The 23,230-nt window shown below is 43.4% G+C and overlaps 1 protein-coding gene across 8 annotated transcripts in view; it reads right to left on the reverse strand.

Annotated features, from left to right (window-relative positions):
• KCNT2 (potassium sodium-activated channel subfamily T member 2) overlaps positions 1-23,230 on the reverse strand; it is a 244,870-nt gene that overhangs the window by 126,418 nt on the left and 95,222 nt on the right. For 4 of the 8 annotated variants that reach the window (XM_082225436.1, XM_082225438.1, XM_082225435.1 and 1 more), the window contains exons 3-9: positions 20,679-20,778; positions 10,619-10,675; positions 9,759-9,807; positions 5,243-5,302; positions 3,940-4,014; positions 1,689-1,772; positions 677-771 (exon numbers count right to left, since the gene is read on the reverse strand). In XM_082225436.1, coding sequence (XP_082081562.1) covers positions 677-771; positions 1,689-1,772; positions 3,940-4,014; positions 5,243-5,302; positions 9,759-9,807; positions 10,619-10,675; positions 20,679-20,778 — 520 coding nt within the window. The remainder of the gene's footprint in view (positions 1-676; positions 772-1,688; positions 1,773-3,939; positions 4,015-5,242; positions 5,303-9,758; positions 9,808-10,618; positions 10,676-20,678; positions 20,779-23,230) is intronic. The other 4 variants (XM_082225441.1, XM_082225439.1, XM_082225442.1 and 1 more) reach the window with 1 other exon arrangement.

Raw genomic sequence — 23,230 nt, forward strand, 5'->3', positions numbered from 1 at the left:
AAGTCACCCCCCAGAAAATATAATTTGGCATGATTATTTGGCTTTTATGATTGTATTATAATTTTGAATGTTTTAATGGATTCATTGGATTGTTAAATTGGAAAACTTAATAAATATTATTATTTTTTAAAAAAGAAAGGCAAAACAGTACGGTGCAAAGTGTATACAGAATGCAACAGCTAAGTCTTAGATTTTGCTTTTTCAAGTTTCACATTTGGGATTCCAGATGTTTGGTAGGAAGAAGCTTCAAACCATCAAATTATAGATATAATGATCTTCCGAAATGCTTCCTGCCTGATCCAGCCAAGGTTGTTTATAACATTTAGCTCCACTCCTACGCTGAGGGTGTATGACAAATAGCTTTCCCCTTTTCAAGAGTCTTAATGGGTGCTGTCCTATGCGTGACTTCTCTGAACTGGATCTCTCTGGAACATAACAAGCATCATTTGCAAAACAGTGAGTCCTGCTTATTCGATGATTAGAGGAATTTCCTTACATAAGCTGCAGGGCTGACATTTTCTTTCCTACTGCAACCAAACATATAAACACCCTCCTTCCCTAAACTTTTGCTACCACAAAATACATGCCTATAAAAAATGTAATTAAAACTTTTTTCTTGAAACAGTGTAAGAACGGAATTGCATTACTACTAGTAACATCACCACATACTACTTACCAGGTAAAGATAAGACACAGCAACGTAGATATTAAAATCAGAACTTGGTTAAACATTGCAGACTGTGTCCTTTGGATGGCTCTATGGAGATCATTCTAGATTAAAAGAAAAGAGATGCATAATGTTCAGAAATGCTTTTTATATTAAATATTAAATATGCCACAATTAATCTAACTTTTGTCAGTATTTCATATGCATATATACAATCTGGATTCCATGTTTTGAAGCTCTGCAGTACTGCAAAGGTTCACATTTTATTTATACATGAAATCTTATTTGCCTTTCTACTGAGGCATTCAAAATAGCTACAAAGAAATACAGCAAAAACCAGCATACCCTTTTTAAAAATAAAGCTCCCAATCAATAGAACAATCACTCTAAAATACAAACTGATACAATAAATTACAGTAAAACCAACCAGTCTAAATTAAAAGAATCAAATAGTCAGATTAAAACTCTTTTGAAATAACAACTTTGACTCCAATCCTGCACATATTCACTGAACTCAACAGGACTTACTTCTGAGTATACACATAAAGGATTATGTTTTTGGACTGGCAACCAACAAGGAGGAGTGCTAAGCATGGATTAGGAGCCAAGTATAATTGGTATTTTCTCAAGAAACCATCAGCTCCAACAGTTTGGAGCCAGAAAAAAAATAACCAACGAGGCAAAGGGATTAATGCTGGACCAATAGTTTTATAATAAACATAGGCAAGGCACTTGTTTTCCTGAGAAGTGAATCTAAGTAAACCACAGGGAGGTAAAACAGAAGGCTGCAAATTCCAACAATAAAACTACTTCAGCATTTGAATGGAAATTCAAAAACCAATTAACCTGATGTATTTGGATTTAATCCAAATTACTCCCACCCATTTTCAGTGGCACTTCACAGGCTGGAATTTAGGTGTTGCGGCTTAAGCAGACTACTGATCTAGGTTTGTGATTGGTACAGATAAAAGTACAGAGTTTTGTTGTCATTTTTCTTAAATAAGTCCTTTGTTATACTTACAATCATATTCTCCAACGCATGTTTGGCAAGCCAGCAATTTAAAAACACTGGGATAAATAAGTTTCTTAATGCAGGGCAGAAAATCTGAAGGAGAATGCAGAAAGACATTAAATGTATTCAGCTAACTTTGCCGGTAAAACTGCACTGAACGTACAGAAACGGTAGTTTCATTTTAAAAGATCTAATTTCAAGCCTTATTGCAACGCCACAAGTAAGAATTTACCTCAGCAGAGATAACTTTTGAGATATTTGTTCTACTCTCTTTTCACCCTTGCGGGGGGGAAAGATGGAATCCTACTAAGCACATTTACCAGGAAGCTTTTGGGCCAAACTAGATGTGTGCACAAACACTTTGTGACCATTTGTGAACTGAGATCCATGCAGCCCATATGGAAATGCTGCTGTTTAAATAACTTATTTATACCATTTAAATAACTTCCCTTTATGCCAGTGGTTTTCAACCACTGTGCCGTGGCACCCTGGGGTGCCTTGAATGATGGTCAGGGTTGCCGCGGGCAACACTGGCCTCTGTCCCTCTCTTAAGGTTGCCATATTTGAAATAGTAAAAACCAGGACACCACAAATTTTTTTTAGCTTTTTTAAGGACACCCCTGCCCCTGCCCAAATTGCTGAGCTTTTTAAGACAAACTCTTTCCTTCCCTCCTGCATCTGTTGGCCTCTTGAGTCTTTGCTTCCTGAAGGCTTGCGTGACTGTCTGTTGCTACAAGCTCCCCAGGTAATGGCGCCTTTGGGGCTGGCCAGGGAGTGCTTCCCAGGCCTCTGTGGGGCAGTGTGAGGAGACACCTCTTTTGGGGGCAGGAAGGGCAGCTCAGAGACCAGGGGCAGCAGCAGCTGTCCGGAGGACTCCCAAGGAGAAGGGAGAGGAGAGGAGGCTGAGGGAACACTCCACAAGCGAGGGTGTTGGAAAAGGGGTGAGGGGCTGCCAGCTGCGTAGGCAAGGGGTGCCACAACTGGGCTCCTTAGCCCCACAGGGGTGCCGCAGAAAGAATGCCGTTGGTCAAGGGAGCCGTGGACCCCAAAAGGTTGAAAACTTCTGCTTTATGCAATCAATCAATTAAACTGATTTAAGAACATAGTAACAAAACTTCAATACAGTGGTACCTCGGGTTACATACACTTCAGGTTACATACGCTTCAGGCTACACACTCCGCTAACCTAGAAATAGTGCTTCAGGTTAAGAACTTTGCTTCAGGATAAGAACAGAAATCGAGCTCTGGCGGCATGGCAGCAGCAGGAGGCCCCATTAGCTAAAGTGGTGCTTCAGGTTAAGAACAGTTTCAGGTTAAGTACAGACCTCCGGAACGAATTAAGTACTTAACCCGAGGTACCACTGTATAAGTACACTCATATTTCGGGTTATAGATGCTTCGGGTTGTGCGATTTCGGGTTGCGCATCGAACCAAACCCAGAAGCTACCGGAACGGTTACTTCCGGGTTTCGGTGCTTGCACATGCACAGAAGCGCTGAATTGCGACCCACGCATGCGCAGACATGCGGGCTGCGGTTTGTGAATGCTGGGGGTTGCGAACAAGCCTCCCGCACGGATCACGTTTGCAACCCAGGCATCCACTGTATGGGTTTTTTTATAGATAATAACAGATGTGAGAAATATAGGGTGGGCTTCGATGTTGCACTATTACAAACATTCCACCTGAAGAAGAATCTCACTTTGCCAGACGGAATGATACCTTCCCTCTCTTCTCCCCTCCTGCCATTTTGAGGTTTCTGCAGCCCCTTCCCCCCAAACCAATTTAGGCAGGTGCACAGGGAAAAGCATTGTTGTGCAAGCAGAAGTCCTTGCACGAAGCTTCTGCCCAATATTTATAATCCCCCTTTGACCCTAGGTGCTGAACAATTCTTACATTTCAAAAAAAAACAAAAGTAGGCTATAAACTTACAAACCAAATTAACAATGTAATAAGCACAAGTTGCTGTGCGGTGGGGGAACCCAAATGTTTAATAATGAAGAAAGAAGAGGAAAATTATATCAGATTGAAAATAGCCTCAAAAATAAATTATTCCCCCCACTAATTAAAATTTGCTTCAACCAACTCAAATTAGGCCTACCAATTAATCAATCAAAATGTGAGTTGATTCAACTAATTGAAGCTTGTAGCTTTGAGGGAAATAATTACAGGATCGCGCATTCAGCCTGAATTCTAGAATTTGTACTGCTTCAAAATAGCTTCGCACTCAACCCAGATTGTGTGGTAAATGGATGAGACTTACTGTAATTATGAAAGGGATAGCATTAATAATTTCCAACAGGAAAGGCATCCGCACAACTTGCTCCCATAGGTTTCCCTTGTAAAAACAAAAACACAGCACTATCAACCGTTAATATTTTGCACAGTGACAACGCGGGGTATGCAAGTGACACACAGAGTGATGCACGCAGCGAGTGACATACTACAAAATTATGCAGATGCACTCCACATTGGGGGGGGGGTGTTAACTGGAAAAACTACCAGATTGTGTCTGATACTAGGCAGGCTCATCAATATTTGCAATGGACCTCGTTTTTTAAAACAAATACAAAGAAACTCTCCTATTTTTTCTTTCATGCTACAAATTCAAACAAACATAAATTCATTATCTTTATTTAGAAGCACATTAACAATTTCCAGCTGGTAAATCAGGAATGGGTAATTACTATTAGGAAGTTAGGAATGGAACTCTCTAACCATAACACTGGGGGCATTGGCTAAAGTTCCACAACACACAGGAGCTTTCTCTCAATGTTAAGGGACACCCCCCAAGCATTTAAAAATCCACAAGGAGCTGGAACCTTTGAAACAACACTGCTTTTAACAACCTTTAAACCATGGGTAGGCAAACTAAGGCCCGGGGGCCGGATCCGGCCCAATCGCCTTCTAAATCTGGCCTGCGGACGGTCCGGGAATCAGCGTGTTTTTACATGAGTAGAATGTGTCCTTTTATTTAAAATGCATCTCTGGGTTATTTGTGGGGCATAGGAATTTGTTCACCCCCCCCCAAAAAAAAATATAGTCCTGCCCCCCACAAGGTCTGAGGGACAGTGGACCGGCCCCCTGCTGAACAAGTTTGCTGACCCCTGCTTTAAACGCAACTAATAAAACCTATTTGCAAACCCATTTGTTTTAACGGACAGAAGCAGAACTGTCCCATAGGAAAGTGGCTTACTTTCAGGGCCAGCCTAACACATTTTGTTGCCTGAAGCAAGAAACAAGATGGCACCTCACCCTTTCTGAGTACATCTGATTGACTAGTGTAGGACCTGTGGCAGACATACATAACTCTGATCTCCAACAGATGCCAATAATTGGGGGGGGGGCCTCAGAAGGAAGGGGGGCTGCCCCTGTTTTCCCCTAGCATCTTTCGCCAAGGGCAACTACCTCATTCCGTCTAATGGTATGGTTAGTGCTACACGATGCCCATCATCACCCCTGACCTGCAGATATGTTGGGTGAGGCTGATGGGGGTTGGGATCCTAGGCAATCTGGGAAACCCCAGGTTCCTATAGATATGGAAGAATGTAGCCATGAATACTTACTTTATAGCTGAGATAGCTCAGGAGCGTTGTTTCCAATAGACTTATCAAAGCCACCGACACCTGAAGAAGTGAGACACATGTGAAATATTGTGCAATAATACCTGAGGATTAGGCAAACTTTCAATAAGTGTACATTGGGTAAACCAAAACTACCGTATTTTTCATCCCATAGGACGCTCCGTCCCATAGGACGCACCTAGTTTTTTGGGGGGGAAATAAAGGGGGGAAAATTCCCTTTATTTCAACCCCCAAAAGCAGGTCAGGGAAACAGAACCAGGTCGAGGAACAGCGGGATGGCGGCGCTGCACCTCCCTGCTGTCCCCCGAGCTTGTGGGGCTGGCTGATGTCTGTCCGGTGCGAGGGGCGCTCTGCTTCAGGGCGTCCCTCGCGGTGGGCGGCAGGCTGCTATCCGCAGTGTGGGGAGCCCTGCGGGGAACTCCTGCAAGGCTCCCCACGCTGCGGATGTCTGCCTGGCGCAGGGGGCGCTCTGCTTCAGGGCACCCCTCGCGCTGGGCGACAGGCTGCTATCCGCAGCCTAGACATCCCTGCCGGACCTCCCGTAGGGCTGCCTAGGCTGCGGATGTCTTCCTGAAGCCTGGAGAGTGAGAGGGGTCGGTGCGCACCGACCCCTCTCGCTCTCCAAGCTTCAGCGAAAGCCTGCATTCGCCCCATAGGATGCACCCAGATTTCCCCTTCATTTTTGGAGGGGGAAAAGTGCGTCCCATGGGGCGAAAAATACAGTAGCTGATTTGTGGGAGAAGTAGCTATCCTGCAAGCTTTCAATAAAGCTTTTGATCTCTTGAGCTGGACCTGTCAGGGCTGTCTTTAGCAGATGTGGTGCCGGGGTGCAAATATCTACCTAGCGCCCCCAAATTACCACAGATAGTGTTGGGGTGGCCGTAGCTGTGCACTGCCAGCCATCCGGGGGGAGCGCAATTCTCCCCCATGCCACTGAGGGAAAGCAATCCCTGCAGAGGCTTAGGAGTGAAGTTGCACCCCTCCCATGGCTCCTCGGGAGGAGAGCGATCTCCGCAGAGGCTTGGGAGGGAAGCTAAATGCCCGCCAGCCTTATAGTTGGCGGGGCGCAGCTGGCAGGCATGCAGGGAAAGGGGAGGCCGCTGGCAAAGCTGCGCAGCTCCCTCATTAGCTGGGGCGCCCCTGAGAGGCCGGTGCCCTGGTGCGATGCACCACTAAGCCCTATGGGAAAAACATGACTGCAAGAAACTATTCCTTGCATCATTAGTTACAGGAGGCTTCAAAAATTCAGTATATGTTGCTTAAGTCATTGACAGCTTTTCTAGAATTGCACTTTAAAAAAAAGTTGTAGCCAGTTTAAAGCTTAAAAACATATCAGAAACAAGTTTAAGCCCTCACACTCAAGACTCGTGAAGGTTCTTTTCATCTTCTCAAAACACAATGTTTTTCAGATGAATTTGCCTCAGTCATCTCAAACTAACTTCAAAACAGCTAGAAAAAGAACTCAGTGGCCTAAAATAACAGCATACACTCAATAAACACAGGATATTCTGTGGACTGGCAATTGTAGAAACATATCCTCACCAAGTCTGGAATCTTGAATAAGATTAGCATGAGAATTTCTAATTTTAAACAAATGTCCCTTACTAATGAAAACCCAACATCCTGAACAATTGCATAATCAGATTCAGCACAGAGATTAGGAGCTGTCAACATATAAAAATAACAGCAGCATCCGAAAAATGTTCAGATGCCACCAAATCAGTGCTGGTTGAAGTGAATCATATGCTGCCAGCACCCAGTGATTTGGCACTAAGAAATGTTTCATCTTCAGGACAGAGAATTCTAATCTCCTTGACTTTCAAATTTCATGGGTGGAAAATGGGCTCCAGTTCCACTGCTTTGTATGGCCAGAGCTCAGAGCGACACGGTTATTGCTCTGCTGCCCAAGAAAAGGGCAGCTATCTTCTGTGAACCTGGCATAGGAAGCTGCTAATAATGAGAAAGAGGTGAAGAAGGAACAGTTCCAGGCTTAGGTAAGCACACCCCACAGGCAGCCCAGGACTGTGCATGGATAAAGCTGGTCCATTTGTTAGGGGATCCTGACACAAATAAGATACTCTTCCTTGTGTGGGAGAGCTCTAGTTATGTATCTAAGAATGCACGCAAAGATAAGGGAAAGGGAAAGGATCCCTGGACGGTTAAGTCCAGTCAAAGGCGACTATGGAGTTGTGGCGCTCATCTCGCTTTCAGGCAGAGGGAGCTGGCGTTTGTCCACAGACAGCTTTCCAGGTCATGTGGCCAGCAGGACTAAACGACTTCTGGTGCAACAGGACACCGTGACGGAAACCAGAGCACACGGAAACACCATTTACCTGCCCGCCGCAGCAGTACCTATTTATCTACCTGCATTGGCGTGCTTTCGAACTGCTAGCTTGGCAGGAACTGGGACAGAGCAACGGGAGCTCACCCCGTCATTGGGATTTGAACCGCCGACCTTCTGATCAGCAAGCTCAAGAGGTTCAGTGGTTTAGACCACAGTAGGGTGTGGCTGCTTTGTGAATCACCAGTAGGGGGCAGGCTAGCATATGCAACGTGGCAACTCACCCCCATATATACTTTCAACATGGGTGGGTTGGTGAAGAGGTCAACAGAACCCCCACCAGATTTTATGATGAATAAATATCCTACATTCATTAGACCTGAGCCAAATGTAAGGTTCCCTGCCCGCCACTCCTAGTCTCACAGATATCACTAGGACATGTTACCTCACCTAATTGATTGTGTTGTGTTAAATTAATGGTGCATACCTAACTGTTAAAAATGGGTTCATCTCACTATTTAAAAGCTAAATAAAAGTAATGATAGACATCTGGACTGAACTGTTCAGCCTTAACTTGCTTGCAAAGACTCCCAGAGGTATATGGGTTATATGAACTGCTGTTGAGCAGGAAGATCTAAATCCCATATGTACGAAATGATGAGAAACAAGAGAATGAAAGACTAGAACAACAATAAACTTAAACTAAATGGTGAAGGAAAACAATAAAAAAACCTGCATTATTCAGCCTTAGCAATCAAATTTTTTCCAAACGTTTGGAAACAACAGGTAAACAAAATTCTGATTTCAGAAACCACACAAGCCTAATTGATTAGGAAATGATTGCCTGTATCCAGGAATGAGTAACAATTTATTTTTAAAAATTACAAGGTAGAAGTAATTTTAATGGAAAAAATATTGCAAAGCAGCAACTCCAAAACATGCAAATTTAATAAACAAGAAAAGGCAGATCAGAAAAAGCAATTATTTTTGTTCTTAACTCCTGTCTAAAGTGATGTTGTGTTGCATGATTACACATTTCCACACCCGTAACACATACACAAAAATCAAAATGTGTATGTACATGTGCGCACGCACATGAACCAGACAGGGTCTCCTGGGCAGGAGGGAGAGAGTGTCATCAGGAAGATCAATCCAATATCTAATTCCCATCTCTCCCTCTGTAATATCCAATATCTAATACCTGTGACTGCATTAATTTTGTGTTTCATGCCCCCACCATCACCAGGCAGTGATGGAGTATGGGGGTGGAACACCATTATTTCACAATACAGTGTAAGCCATATTAAACATTGCAGATGATGGTTTCCACCTAAAAATCCCCAAAGGAATTGTCCTTTCAACAGAAGGCCATTGTATTGCTGCCCAGCTCCCAACCATTTCAAAGGTGCGTAGGAAAATAATAATAGTAGATTAGGCTCATGATTAGCAAGACTGAGAAAACCCCTAACTAATGAGATGATAATATTCTGCCCAACCGCCTATATTCAAAAAGAAAGAAAGAAATTATTTTCTTTTTAAAAAAAACAACGTCACAGTGTCCAGTTTATTACAAGCTTTCAGAGCTAAGTGAAAATGTATCTCTTAAATGGAACACTGAAAATTGACAGCAATTTACACAGCCCAACTATAAACTAGTGTCTTGCCATCTATTGCTCCAATGGCTCTTGCACAGTTCATATTCCTTTTTGTGTACTGGATAGGCAGGTACATTCCTCGGGGGGGGGGGAGCAGCAGTCCATTTCAAAACCTGATCTATACAAGATACTTTCTTTGAGGCTAGCAGCTTTTCAGCTGCAACTTCATGCCCAGCTTAGGTGGACAGAAAAACATGGCCAGAACTTTGGTTGAGTTCCAGAGGGCTGCATGGTGCAAAGGACTTCGATTAGAAATAAAATTGTCAACCTTTATCCTTGCACTGGAAATGCTCTGACTGTGCATAGGGATCTGTGAACATCAGCTTCACAGAGGGATCCTTCGCCTGTCTACTCAGAAGTAAGAACCATTGTAATCTCAATCATTATAAGAAATTTAGATTAGGCCTGGCTTTCTGAATGTAACTTTCCTACACATCCCTTGGTTTGCTAACTGAATAGCGTTCTATGTTGTTTCCTTTAAGTACCCATGATTCCTGACACACACATCCTGGGATAATATTACTAAGCAACATCTGAATGAGCTGAATAAGCCATACATTACCTGTAATCCCCATAAAGGTAAGCTTCTGTTCACCCAAAAGATAAGCGACCTGTTAAATTACAGTAACAAAATGAATACATCTCCAATGTCAGGCTCAGATAAGCCATAGGAAAGAAAACTACTCCCCCCCCCACACAATTGCACCCCTTATGTCCTATAAATGTTTTAATTCACATTGTAACAAAAACTAGAAACCTACAGCCAAGTTCTAGTCCAGTTATCAGGCACCTTTGGACCTCCAGATGTTGCTGAACTTCAATTTTAATAAATATTCAATGTGCAGAATAATAATAGTCTAAAAATTGGATGGTCTCTCCTTTTTTCAAATAATCGAAGTGGAATAAGAAAGATTAATTGCACTTCCAGTGTATTGTTGAAGAGGACTTGGGGGGAAAAGCATCCAGCAGTTATCATGCAATATTTTTTTATAGATGAATCAATAATACTTACTCATTAATGAAATAACCCAAAGAAGTAAACTCTCCAAAGGCTTCACCATCCATTTCAAACTACAGTGAACCATTAAAAACATACCTTATAAAACCTGTTGTTATTGCTTCAAATGACAAAACCTGGGAGAGCTTAGTTTAATTCTAAAACAGCTGATCTAAGGTGATCTAAGGTGATTTGCTTGTGCAAAAAACATGTTTGTGATGAATCGTGGGGGTTTCTGGATTCAAATTTCCAATGGTTCATGTTCCTGACCAATTTTCCACAGCATAACAATTTCTAACTAACTATCCATCTTGCAGAAGCACAGTTCCTGTTTACACCAATATGTGTACTCTTTAAGAAAAGTGCATTATTGTATCTTAGCTCAAAAAATATCACTGTTCTTGTAAATACAGCCTTAAACTTACCAATCTATCTTGCTGGAAGTGTTGTTCTGACTGGAACATCCCCAAATTAATTCCTTGCTACCAGGCATCCAAATATAAAATCCATTTTCGTTTAGATAACGGTGTAATTGCACAACAAAAATGGTATTAAGGGGGAGAGGGGGAGGGAGCGGGAGAGGAAAGGCAGACAAGATAATTAGCTAGCTGTAACAATACTTTTTTAAAAACGGTTGTGAAATAGCATGCAGGACAGATGCTATAATGTCTTGTCTGAGAAAGGAAAGAGGTTAAATATGAGAAGGGGTGATACTAAGCATAAATACAGGAAAAGAACTGCAACTGAGGATGGGGGGCATTTATTGGTAGAAGAAACAAGGCATCAGAAAAAAGAATAAGGCATTAGAAAGTTAAACTTGTGATATTTAATACATATAGTCAAGACAACGGTCAGGTTTAGACAACATGCGAAACCATAGTTTAGTGTGATGAGAATTAGCTATACCAAGATTTGGGCTTGCATGCTCTCCCCCTCTCCCAACTCTAAAGTGCTCATGAGGAGATCAAAAGGTTTCGCTTCCAATTCCTAATAGCATGTTGGCTGAACCCTAAACAATGGTTAATGTTAACCATGTTTTCGAAACAAGGCACCCTTGGTGTTTGCTTACTCCAAACAACGCACAGTTAAGATGAACTAGCTTTTTGGTTAGGACCACACAACAAGCTGACATTAATCTAAACTAGGAGCAAAAATTTCCAAATTCATCCTTGTGGTGGGGTGCCAGAGGAAGGACCATTGCAAGCCCAAAACTCTGTGCATCATGTTCCCAGCACATAACACCCAAAGTGTGCCGTTATTGTGTACGCTATGATTCCACAGAAAAGCAAAATATGGCATTGGCCACCAAAAATAATCAACTTCCTGAGACTCTCAGCAGTCCTTCTTGAAGTTCAGCAAGTTTCTATCTTCACATTTGTGAAGATGAACATGCATGGCCAACACCTGCTGAAATATTATAACTCAAAGGGGTAACTAAATAAGATTCCCAGTGACTGCAAATGTTTAGCACTGTTATACAGCATTTTGCATCTCCCCACAGTTAGTGATGCTATTAAAAGTAAGGAATGTTCCAGAACATATATCAAAGATAAAATTATGGGTTGGATTCAAATGTGCCTCTCTCCCAGAAGAAAACCTCTTCCCCCAATATAAGAGCTTTGGGGCAGAAGAATTCTGAATGAGAAAAGCCCCTCCAAATTCAGAGGACTTCCTCTGTTTGGGCAAACAATTGTGTAAGACTTAACACAACATGTAACAATACAGTGGTACCTTGGTTTGCATACATCTTGGTTTGCATATGTTTTGGATTACAAACACGCCAAACCCAGAAGTGTGTGTCCCGGTTTGCAACCTTTTTTTTGGATGACAACACATTTTTATGGGATTATGAACAATATTTTTTTTTGAGGCCCCATTGGTGAAAGTGCGCCTTGGGTTACAACCTGTTTTGGTTTGCAAACGGACCTCCGGAACGGATTATGGTTGTAAACCAAGGTACCACTGTAACGAACAACATTTATAATATGGGCCTCATTTAAGCCAGCGGCTGATTTTACTGGAATTACATCTTGCATGAGCATTTACTTCATGTAGCAAAGCCAGGTAAAAAACGCATTTCTTCTCTCATACATTTGACAGATTGTGATAAACGTTCTTGCTACTTATTGAGGAAACGTTTTCTGCGGATGATGTTTTTGCTGTTTATCGCTCATTATAATGGTTTTATTTCATTTTTTTATTACTCTGTCTTTTGACTCTTAAGTCAGGGTGCTTCTGTAGTGAACTCCTAATAAAGATAAGTATAATAAATATTGCACTTAGAAAAATATGTGTATTTTTATGCTATTAATAATATGATACAGTGGTACCTCAGGTTAAGTACTTAATTCGTTCCAGAGATCCGTACTTAACCTGAAACTGTTCTTAACCTGAAGCACCACTTTAGCTAATGGGGCCTCCTGCTGCCACCGCACCTCTGGAGCACGATTTCTGTTCTCATCCTGAAGCAAAGTTCTGAACCTGAAGCACTATTTCTGGGTTAGCGGAGTCTGTAACCTGAAGCGTATGTAACCTGAAGCGTATGTAACCTGAGGTACCACTGTAATATATATACTTAATGCTGTAATAATAATACAGGGTGGTATTCAACCAAGTTTTATTTAGAGTAGACCCCATTGATATTAAGGAACATGACTGAGTTGGGTTCATTTATTTCAATCAGTCTGAATAAGCTTTAGCTGAATACCACCCAAAAGCAATTATATTTTATGTCCTGAGATGTCCTGGGAATTAAGCTGCAAAGGAACCACCTTCATCTATGGACTGACTCATTGATGCCTTCTGACTGAATCCTGCTTCCTTCAACTGAATTAACTGTATGAAACAATCATTTTCTTATTTCCCCTTCTGAAATAAACCTGCCTCCCACGTCGGGTGTTCTTATGTATGTATCCATCATTTTCATGTCTGCTTCATAAACCTGATGAAAGAACTTATTGCTCATGAACACTCACCCCAAAGAAATGAACTGCTGCCCTTTTAGATTAACGCAGGACACTTTCATCAATTTTCATCACTGAAAGAGGATTTGCAGACCCTGATCCGCAATGTAGAATGGGGATAAGATGCTGCAGAAAGTGTGGTGGTCTGCATGCAAAAGCCAGTGGTGCTTGCCACCATAAGGTCTCAAAACTGGGTTGCTATACAGGCAGGGCATAGATCCAGCATCCAAAGCCATTTCCCTCAATATACAGTGGTACCTCGGGTTAAGTACTTAATTCGTTTCGGAGGTCCGTACTTAACCTGAAACTGTTCTTAACCTGAAGCACCACTTTAGCTAATGGGGCCTCCTGCTGCTGCCGCGCCACCGGAGCACAATTTCTGTTCTCATCCTGAAGCAAAGTTCTTAACCTGAGGTACTATTTCTGGGTTAGCGGAGTCTGTAACCTGAGGCGTATGTAACCTGAAACGTATGTAAACCGAGGTACCACTGTAGTCCTGATATGACTGGGAGCTGGTGCAACTAAAAACCAAAATCCCTGCCTGCCCCTCTTCTATCCTGGCTTGCTAGAGAACCCATTCCATGTTTAGGATTGCTTTGGAACATAGGCAGCTATTCAAGAATTCAACCCTCTAATTTAAAGGCTACCCTGCTGGTGTTGGATAACAAATGCATAGAAAGGGACACTCAACGGAAAATGGAAGTAACCAACCCAAAAATGTAATGGCCACCTGAATTTTCAGAAGTCTATTCTTATTTTTCTCAGCCTCAGTATATTTATCTCTCTTATATTGGTATCAATATCTGTTCGGCTGGTATTGTTGCAAAAAACAACAACACCCCAAACCCTCTGCCTTGTATTTCTTGTCCTCTACTTAGAGTTAAAGGACACCTTTAAAAACCAACATCTTTTTCCCCCTGAGATGTAATTTGTTGTCATCTTTAGGGATTTTTATTCCTCTGAATTTCTCTCCAGAATGTGGAGGGCTAAATTGCTTGATCTTGGCTGTGGAGCAGCATAGAACAGTTATCAAACTGCTATCCAAATAAATAAACAAAATCTATAACTTTTGCCATTTCAGACCACTGAACTTTACTGCTGTTTGCCGGATTTCCCTTTCCCCCTCTGAGACTGCCGTTGCACACAAGCACAGACATGAAAACCCCACACAAAGAGAAATATTCATGTGGTCAGCGTCGTTTTGCTTCTGTGATTTGAGCACTAACCCTGATATGTGCTTGTGCATATCAGTAGCCTGTAAGAAGGAGGGTGGGGAGAGAGGACATGAACTGAAAACTGCGGCAAACTGCACATGGGCTGGTTCTGAAATTAATATGATAAATTCTCCAAGTTGAGCTGGAAGATGAGGCACAATCAGTCCATGGGAACAATAACAGAAACAGAACGGGGACACCCACGCGTACCTAGTAATTTGCAGGAATCTCCATTCCTCCTGCCAACATGTCTAAATTTTTGCTATTCCTAACAAAAAAAAAATAGGATTTAATATGAAACTAAGTGTCAGTTTTTGAACAATTTTTGTGTGTGGCTATAATTAGATTATACAGTGCTCAGTTTATATGCCAGCTATTTAAAATGAACAGCACTAACAGCCTCTGTAGACACGTTCCTCATAATCCAACCAATTGGGGGAACTTATGCAAGGAATCATTTGTTTAAATTGCCTACTCCATTAAAATAATTGCATGTATTTTGAAACAACTTATATCGGAATATATCAAATTGGTCTCTATATTACCCCAAATGGGTAATAGAGAGGAAAGGAGAGGAAAGTACCATTAGATGCTGCTGAAAATAACAATCCCAAGAAAATTCAGGGCTCCTATGAAAAAAAATATTATCTCAAAATTCTTTTGAAGTATCACCCTAGCCAGACTGATGGTGAGTAAGCCTATCCAAAAATATCATGCCATGCTATTTTAAAAGCCACTGTGACATGACATACAGAAAGCCAGTACTTTGACAAACTTCGAGTAACACGAACATAGGAAGATGCCCTATACCAAGTAAGAACATTGGGTCCATCTAATTTTGCATTGACAACACAGACTACAGTGGTTTTCCAGGACAGAAAATCTTTTCCAGTCCTATTGGAAGATGCCAAAATTTAAACTTGGGGTGTTCTGTGTCCAAATAGATGCTCAACTGCTGAGCTACAGTCTTTCTGTTGATATATGCTTGCATAATAATTGAATAATGTATTATTGAGCATGTCTTTAATAAAAGCTGTTAAAAAAATATTTTTGTTGTCATTAAAAACAAAAATTGCTGAATATACTAGCACTTACATTGTGGTGAGGGGAACATCCCAGAAAAAGGGACTCATTTTTGCCACATCTTAAGTACCATACCTGTTCAAAATAATTAAAGTTTTCCACCTTTGTTTTGTATTATAAGTCATACATTAAAAATCTCTGTTTTTAGAAATGGCCCTTTGAGGCTGTAGCTACTAACCAAACCACTCTCACGTTGTGTGGACAGCTCAATGAAAACCATGATTTAAGAAGTACCGTTCACTCCCAACTTGTCCCACTTTCAGAAATAAAGAGAATAGGTACTCCCTTGCACAGTATTGCCATTTATATTTCCCCTTTCATGGGGGGGGGCACAGCTCCACTGAAGCCTCAGTAATTGTTGCGTTCTTTCTAATTTCAACGTGCCAATACTACTTTCTTATCTCTTGGACAACTCCTCCAGAAAAATCTGCAAGGGGAGAAATTCTGAGACACGCTGAATGCATTGGAGCAACTGGCTAGAAAAAGACATTGGAATAATAAAATGACAATAATCTAAAATGGCACATGATTAAAAGGAAGACCGCATGTTTGAAAGCTCTTAAGAAGGCAAGACACAAGGAAAATGGTTAGGGAAAGCCAAAGAGGAAACAAGAATATGAGAGGCAATCAATGAGATGTAATGATCTCTGACAATTTTTGTAGACAAGGTCTTCCCCTTCTATGAAGCAGCACATTGAGACAGAAGAAGTTGTATGTGAACTCAGAAGAACAGAATAATAAAAAGACAGCATTCGGACAGTTCAATTTCTTCACAGTTACACATGTTAAAGTCATATCAAAATAGCTTACTGAGCTTTGGCAAGTCCAGTCTTATTAATGCCAAGCTTGGAATTACTAAATGGCTTATGCCTGCGCCATTTCTATTCTGCCACGGGAAGTGAACTAGTTCAGACATAATGCTCAAAAAAGGTTTGGCAATATATGAGTTATCATCATACCCTGTGCTGCCATCCTTCCCTTGCGTGCTCACGCCATAATTTTATCTGAACTGGGCAGAATATGGTTTGCTCAAACCACACAGTTGAAATTCTTCAGGAACACTCACATATCTAAAACAACGTGCTAGTAAAAATTAATAAGGGCCAATAATAGTGACCTAAATACAATGCACACATTCCAGATGTGAAAACCCCTTCCGTTAAAAGGTTTTGCTGAGAATGCTGCAAGTGTTCTTGTGAGACATACGACAGGCAATGCAATAAATGGTCTTAAAAAATGCTGTCCCTCTGCAATTTACCCACACCACACCATGTTGGTGATGATTTTTTTCTAAGATTCTTGTACTTTCTGCTCCCCCACCCACATACAGTAAATTCTATGCCTATAGCTAACACTATGTTGGGATACTGCCAGGGAGATAAAGTCCATCATGGCCCCAAGCCGTGTGCCGGACATTCATCGATCTCCCGTAGTCACGCAGATTCAGCAATTAGCGACATGAGTTTCTTCGAGAGCTCATGCACGCTCTATCAGCAGACAATGCACAGCCAAAAGTTGCACGCAGGAGAGCATGAGAGCATTATTTACAAGCTTTTATTCAGCGTTGATCAGAACAAAGAAAGACATGACTGTTCTGCGTCAGTGTCTCCGACAGAGAGAGAAACGAAAGCAATAGCAAACTTAAACATCCTGTGAACAGGAAATACGCAGGCTGTGACACAAACATCCTGCTCCCTTTTAAGGTGGAACGGAATTAAATTTGTATTCCTTTTTTTCCATTTTTCTCTTGTTGGGGGTGGGTATAATGGATATTTGGTTGGGGATTAATTTTAGTATAATTGTTCTGTTTTTGTTTTCTGTTGTTTTATTGGTTCTGTATAGTTTGTGTTTTGTTTTTAAGGGGCGGGATCAGGGCTGCCTGGGAGTGAGGCCCCAGCCAACACGATGGCTGGGACAAGTTCCACAGGGGGGGAAGCACTGGGACATCCGATCTCGGTGATCATGGGCAGGAGGTGGAGTTACGCTAAGACCAGACCATGTCATTACCGAGGAGGCAGGTTTAGTCGTTGTTTGAAGACTATCCCTGCCTCCGGGTTTGGCCTTGACCAGATGGATACTGGAATCAACAGGGGAAACCCACATAACCTGAAGGTGTTGCTGTGTAATGCCAGGTCAATGATCAATAAAACCACTGCCATCCACGACCTGATTGTGGATGGAGGATTTGACCTGGCTTGTGTGACAGAGACCTGGTTGAATGAGGCAGATGGGCCTGTCCTTGCTGCCGCTTGCCCACCAGGTTTCTCTTATGCACAGCAACCCAGGTCATGTGGGCGGGGAGGGGGGGTTGCAGTGATTTTTAGGAAGTCATTAGTTTGCTTCAGGCGTCCTACTGGGAAGACCCAGTTTTCTGAGTGCATGTTCTGGAAGTTGGGCAATAGGGGCAGTACAGGATTCCTTTTGGTGTACCGACCTCCCCGCTGCACCAAGGATTCCCTGTCCGAGCTGCTTCAGGTCGTGGCGAATGTTCTCCTGGAGACACCTAGTTTGGTTGTCCTAGGGGATTTTAACATCTACGCCAACACGACCTTACAAGGGGCCGCTCGGGACTTCGTGGAAAGCATGGCCTCCATGGGGCTGTCCCTGAATAAGTTGGGCCCACCTCATAGCCACAGGCATGCCTTAGACCTGGTATTCACCTCTAGTGACGTGGGTGATCTGACACTAAGTAAAAGTGAAACCAAAGAAGTGTCATGGTCACATCACTTCCTGGTGCAACTGGACTTCTCTGCGACCCTTCCCCTCTGCAGGGAGGTGGGACCAATTCGGATGGTCCGCCCCCGCCACTTAATGGATCCAAATGGTTTCCAGAGAGTGGTAGGGGATGCTTTATCCCATGTTGATGGCCTTTCAGCTGATTCCCTGGTGGCCCGCTGGAATGCGGAGTTAACCAGGGCTATCGACTGTCTGGCTCCGAAGCGCCCTCTCCGATTGCATGGAGCCCGGACAGCCCCGTGGTTTTCTTCGGAGCTGAGGGCGATGAAACAATCGCTGAGACGGCTAGAGCGTCGGTGGCAGAAAACTCACTCCGAATCTGACCGGACACAGGTTAGAGCTCAACGTCGAGCCTACCAAGTGGCGATAGCGACGGCGAAGAAGACTTTCTTCACCACCTCTATTGCATCTGCAGAAAATAGTAGCAGGAGACTCTTTCAGGTGGTCCACAATTTAACGGAACCACCTTTACCACCGGGGCCTTGTAAAGACCCCAAGATCTCCTGCAACGATTTTGCAAAGTTTTTTGCAGATAAAATCACTCATATTCGGAAGGAGCTAGACACCACCGTGGGAGCAGGGCTGGGGCGAGAGAGTGCTAGAGTTCTGTCTAGTCAAGTTGCATGGAATCAATTTCAATCCGTTACCCCCGAGGATGTGGACAGGCTGCTTGGACGTGTGAAACCAACCACCTGTCTCCTTGATCCTTGCCCATCCTGGCTAATAAAAGCAAGCCGGGAAGGGCTGGGCGATGGGCTCTGCGGGGTGGTGAATGCTTCCCTCTGTGAGGGAACATTCCCAGATCCGCTGAAAGAGGCGGTCATTAAACCGCTTCTTAAAAAACCATCTTTAGACCCGGCCAGTATGGCCAACTATTGCCCAATCTCAAATCTTCCATTCTTGGGCAAGGTGATTGAGCGTGTGGTTGCTGAACAACTCCAGGCACGCCTGGAGGATGCGGACCATTTGGATCCCTTCCAATCAGGGTTCAGGCCTCATCATGGGACTGAAACTGCCTTGGTCGCACTGGTTGATGATCTCCGGCGAGCTAGGGACAAAGGTGAGAGTTGTTTCCTAGTTCTGCTGGATCTCTCAGCGGCCTTTGATACAATCGACCATAACATCCTTCTGGACCGTCTAGAGGGGCTGGGAGCTGGGGGCACTGTTATACAGTGGTTTCGCTCCTTCCTCCTGGGCCGTGTTCAGAAAGTGGTGGTGGGGGATGAGTGTTCAGACCCCTGGGCTCTCACTTGTGGGGTGCCTCAGGGTTCCGTCCTCTCCCCCATGCTTTTTAACATCTATATGAAGCCGCTGGGAGAGATCATCAGGGGGTTTGGACTGGGTGTCCATCAATATGCAGATGATACCCAGCTCTACCTTTCTTTCAAATCAGAACCAGTGAAGGCGGTGAAGGTCCTGTGTGAGTGCCTGGAGGCGGTTGGAGGATGGATGGCAGCTAATGGATTGAAGTTGAATCCTGACAAGACAGAAGTACTGTTTTTGGGTGACAGGGAGCGGGCTGGTGTGGAGGACTCCCTGGTCCTGAATAAGGTAACTGTGCCCCTGAAGGACCAGGTGCGTAGCCTGGGAGTCATTTTGGACTCACAGCTGTCCATGGAGGCGCAGGTCAATTCTGTATCCAGGGCAGCTGTCTACCAACTCCACCTGGTACGCAGGCTGAGACCCTACCTGCCCGCGGACTGTCTGGCCAGAGTGGTGCATGCTTTAGTTATCTCCCGCTTGGACTACTGCAATGCGCTCTACGTGGGGCTACCTTTGAAGGTGACTCGGAAACTACAGCTAATCCAGAATGCGGCAGCTAGACTGGTGACTGGGGGCGGCCGCCGAGACCACATAACACCGGTCTTGAAAGACCTACATTGGCTCCCAGTACGTTTCTGAGCACAATTCAAAGTGCTGGTGTTGACCTTTAAAGCCCTAAACGGCTTCGGCCCAGTATACCTGAAGGAGCGTCTCCACCCCCATCGTTCTGCCCAGACACTGAGGTCCAGCGCCGAGGGCCTTCTGGCGGTTCCCTCATTGCGAGAAGCGAAGCTACAGGGAACCAGGCAGAGGGCCTTTTCGGTGGTGGCGCCCGCCCTGTGGAATGCCCTCCCATCGGATGTCAAGGTGATGTTCAGAAGACATCTTAAGAAGACATCCCATCGGATGTCAACCTGACGTTCAGAAGACATCTTAAGGCGGCCCTATTCAGGGAAGCTTTTAATGTATGATATTTTAGTGTTTTTTGGTTTTTGTGGAAGCCGCCCAGAGTGGCTGGGGAAACCCAGCCAGATGGGCGGGGTACAAATAATAAATTATTATTATTATTATTATTATTATTATTACTATAGCTAAACTATGCCTATGGCTGCTACAGATGCACAATTAAAGCTCAGCGATGAGTGAAACCATTTATGAAGCATAAACTGTTGAGTGAAACAGTTTATGAAGCATTTTGAAAGGCAAATAAAAGAAGAAAACATTACCATCCGTGTTGTTGAGATGGATCATCCAGGAGCACTCGTACTATGTACAACAAACAGCTAAGCAGCTTGAGTGAAAAATTGAACAAGCGTATCCGGAGGCCTATTATAAGAAAGACAATGAAACAAAGTGAAGTTTTTGTGGAATTTATAAGTCCATACTCACTGTAAAGTGTGTGGGGAGGAAGGCCTAAGCAGGGGTGGGATGAGAAAGCTCAATTATTGTGAAACATGGACCACTTATAAACACCATCTCCAACTCCTCGAAAGATTCCAACAACGGCGTCTCTGAAAAATTTAACACATCGCTTGGGAAGACAGGTGAACTAATGCCAGTGTACTGGAAGAAGCAAAGATCACCAGTGTTGAAGCCATGATTCTTCAACATCAATTTCATTGGACTGGTCATGTTGTGTGAATGCCTGATTATTGTCTTCCAAAGCAACTACTCTATTCCAAACTCAAAAATGGTAAGCGTAATGCCAGTGGACAACAAAAGAGGTTTAAAGACTCTCTCACGACACATCTTTAAAAAGTGTAGTATAAACACCAACAACTAGGAAACACTGGCCTGCGAGCGCTCCAATTGGAGAACACAGCCTTTACCAAAGGTGTCATGGGCTTTGAAGACACTCGAACTCAGGGTGAAAGGGAGAAACATGCTAAGAGGAAGGCTCGCTTGGCAAACCCTCACAATGATCAACTCCCGCCTGGAAACCTGTGTCCCCACTGTGGAAGAATATGTCGATCCAGAATTGGCCTCCACAGTCACTTATGGACCCACTGTTAAAACCGTGTTTATGGAACACAATCTTACTCAGCTTCGAGTAATCACCAAAGAAAAAGAAGATTACTCACTATCTTGGTTACAGTTTTGGTAGACAGTCTCCTCCCTCAACTCACAGCTAAAGTAAAGGTAAAGGGACCTCTGACCATTAGGTCCAGTCATGGCCGACTCTGGGGTTCCGGCGCTCATCTCGCTTTATTGGCCGAGGGAGCCGGCGTACAGCTTCCGGGTCATGACTAAGCCGCTTCTGGTGAACCAGAGTAGCGCACAGAAACGCTGTTTACCTTCCCGCTGGAAAGGTACCTATTTATCTACTTGTACTTTTGATGTGCTTTCGAACTGCTAGGTTGGCAGGAGCAGGGACCGAGCAACGGGAGCTCACCCCGTCGCAGGGATTCGAACCGCTGACCTTCTGATTGGCAAGTCCTAGGCTCTATGGTTTAACCCACAGCGCCACCTGCGTCCCTCAACTCACAGCTATTTAACACTAATAGAGGAAGAATTGAACAGTGGGATGGGGCAGCTGAAGATACCAGAGCAGACATTTGCTCCAAATCAGATGGTTTCTTTCCTCACTCCACATTGCCATGTAAAACCAACTGCCCTGTGTTAGGGAATGAGGAGAAGGTGGCAGGCAGAGTCATCTCCACATGCCTGCTCCTTTTTCATTTGGACTATCCATTCCCACAATGGGACCATCTGACCCCAACTGCCCCAGGAGGGAGGTCGCTGGAGAGAAACTGAAGCGAGGAAAGATACTAGCAGATGGCAGCCAACTGTTTTGTTTCTTGAGTGTAGGGTCATTAATTCTTCTGCGACATTTGTGTTGGGAACCACATCAGGGATTCTGGTCAAAAGTACAACCAACCAACCAACCAACCAACCAACCAACCAACTAAATAAATAAATAAATAAATAAATAATATGTTTGGATCCTACACAAACACCCTCCCAGTATTCCTTTTGTGCAGAAAACGCATATGGAAGCCCATAAAATATTGAACAACATTTGTTCAGAATTGTAGCTGCTCACAGACCACTTAAAAATCAGATAATTGAAAGCTGGTGCTGAATGTACAATTTCATATCTTCAAAGCTTTGTTTATTTAAGACAAAACACCCTTGGCCAGAAAACAGTGCTTCCTTCCTATCTGTGAAACAACACCAGGGCATGGGGCGTGGTGAGTTTGCAAGAGCAGATTTGCTCATCTGTTCTCGATGAAAGTTAGTTTTCTTTTGCTCAGAATAAAGATAGCTGTCGGTCACTGAATCATGCACAAATTATAGTATAGGGTGCATCTGAAGCAAAGAAAGCATTTTGTATTTTTTCAAGTTAGAGAGAGGAAGAGCATCCAATGTATATACAAGTTATATACACAGAACATCCAATTTAAACCATGCCGACTATAAACAGATATGGAGTTGTACAAACCAAAACAATAACCCTGAAACCCTCTGAAACAATGTTTGCCATGAAAATGAACAGATGGCCCTGGTGCAATTACCGTCTTTCAGCTTAATAATTAGCCATCAGGCTAAATCAAGGTGCTGGTTTTGCTGTACAAAGCCCTATGCAGCCTGAGACCAGGATACCTACGAGAGAGTCTCATCCCCTGTACACCCAACCACTTACTACAGGGCATCCTGCAGATACCTGTCATGGGCCAGGAGTAAGCTGCGCTTGCTAAACAGCAGCCTGAAGGGGGAGAAGGCAGAGTGATTCCACCCATCACCCTTCAAGAACTTAGAGGAGAAGGCACTGGTGAGA

Source organism: Podarcis vaucheri (genome assembly GCF_965113315.1).
Source record: "Podarcis vaucheri genome assembly, chromosome: 6".
Classification (NCBI taxonomy): domain Eukaryota; kingdom Metazoa; phylum Chordata; class Lepidosauria; order Squamata; family Lacertidae; genus Podarcis; species Podarcis vaucheri.